The following is a 1,146-nucleotide window of genomic DNA, read 5'->3' on the forward strand; positions in this document are numbered from 1 at the left end:
ATTTAAATTGTTATTATTATTATCACTACACTAAACTGGTGCGTTGTGTCCAGGAGGCCGGCGGTACACGGTGCAGGGCCTGGGCCAGCAGGGGGCGGGTCTGTATGACGACAGTCTGTCTGAGCCTAGCGACAACTCCAAGCCGGAGGTGCCCGAAGACCTGGTCTCTGTCTACAAGAATATGACTAAAGAAGTGAGTGGGTTTGTTGTTGTGGTAGTTGGTGGTGGAGGTGTTGTTGTTGTTTCTGTTGTTGATTTTTTTTCTTGTTGTTGTTGGTGTTGGTGGTGGTGTTGGTGGTGGTGGTGGTGGTGGTGGTGGTGATAGTATTGTTGTTGTTGTTGGTGTTGGTGGTACTGGTGGTGGTGATAGTATTGTTGTTGTTGGTGGTGGTGGTGGTGGTGGTGTTGATGGTAGTATTGTCCTTGTTGTTGTTGGTGGTGGTGGTAGTGTTGTTTTTGTTGGGGGATTTTTGTCTTGTTGTTGTTGGTGGTGGTAGGGTTGTTGTTTTTTGCTGTTTTGTTGTTATTGGTGGTTGTGGTGGTTGTGGTGGTAGTATTGTTATTGTTTTTGTTGCTGTTGTTGTTGTTTTTATTTTTTTGCTTAAGGTTTCTTTTTATTGTTTCTTTGGATTGTTATTATTTTAAAAGCACCAATTTTGCAATCAATAATTTGTGTTTGTTTTATTTTTAAACCAGTAAGGGTTAAAGAATTACAACTGATAATTAATGTATTTATTAACTTCCTTTTGAAATATTTTTCTACTTGTATTTGTGTGTGTGTGTGTGTGTGTGTGTGCGCACGTGTTTGTGTGTGTGTGCGTGTGTGTGTGTGCATGTTTGTGTGTGTGTGTGTGTGTGTATGTTTATGTGTGTGTGTGGAAAAAAAGGGGGGGGGGGTGCTTCATTTTAATGATAATGAGGAACCTCCTTTACTCAGTTGTGAAATGGGATTAGTAGCTGACGCTGCCAGTTAACACCAACAATGGTTTCCAGGTTTGGTTTTATTATAGATTAACGTTTTCCACCATGAGCTCCGCCTTTTCTGCGTTTTTCTTTTGTTTTTGTTTTTTGTGTTAGAAATGGATTTTACTTTGGAAGCCCTGGCTCATGTGCCAATTTTTTTAAAAGTCATCTCTGGAGCGGGGG

General features: G+C 41.1%; 1 protein-coding gene across 2 annotated transcripts in view; it reads left to right on the forward strand.

Annotated features, from left to right (window-relative positions):
• LOC101857117 overlaps positions 1-1,146 on the forward strand; it is a 6,395-nt gene that overhangs the window by 1,213 nt on the left and 4,036 nt on the right. For both annotated transcript variants that reach the window (XM_005099030.3, XM_005099029.3), the window contains exon 2: positions 54-193. In XM_005099030.3, the coding sequence (XP_005099087.1) occupies positions 54-193 (140 nt within the window). The remainder of the gene's footprint in view (positions 1-53; positions 194-1,146) is intronic.

The sequence above is a fragment of the Aplysia californica genome, unplaced genomic scaffold, assembly GCF_000002075.1.
Source record: "Aplysia californica isolate F4 #8 unplaced genomic scaffold, AplCal3.0 scaffold00200, whole genome shotgun sequence".
NCBI classification, from domain to species: Eukaryota; Metazoa; Mollusca; class Gastropoda; order Aplysiida; family Aplysiidae; genus Aplysia; species Aplysia californica.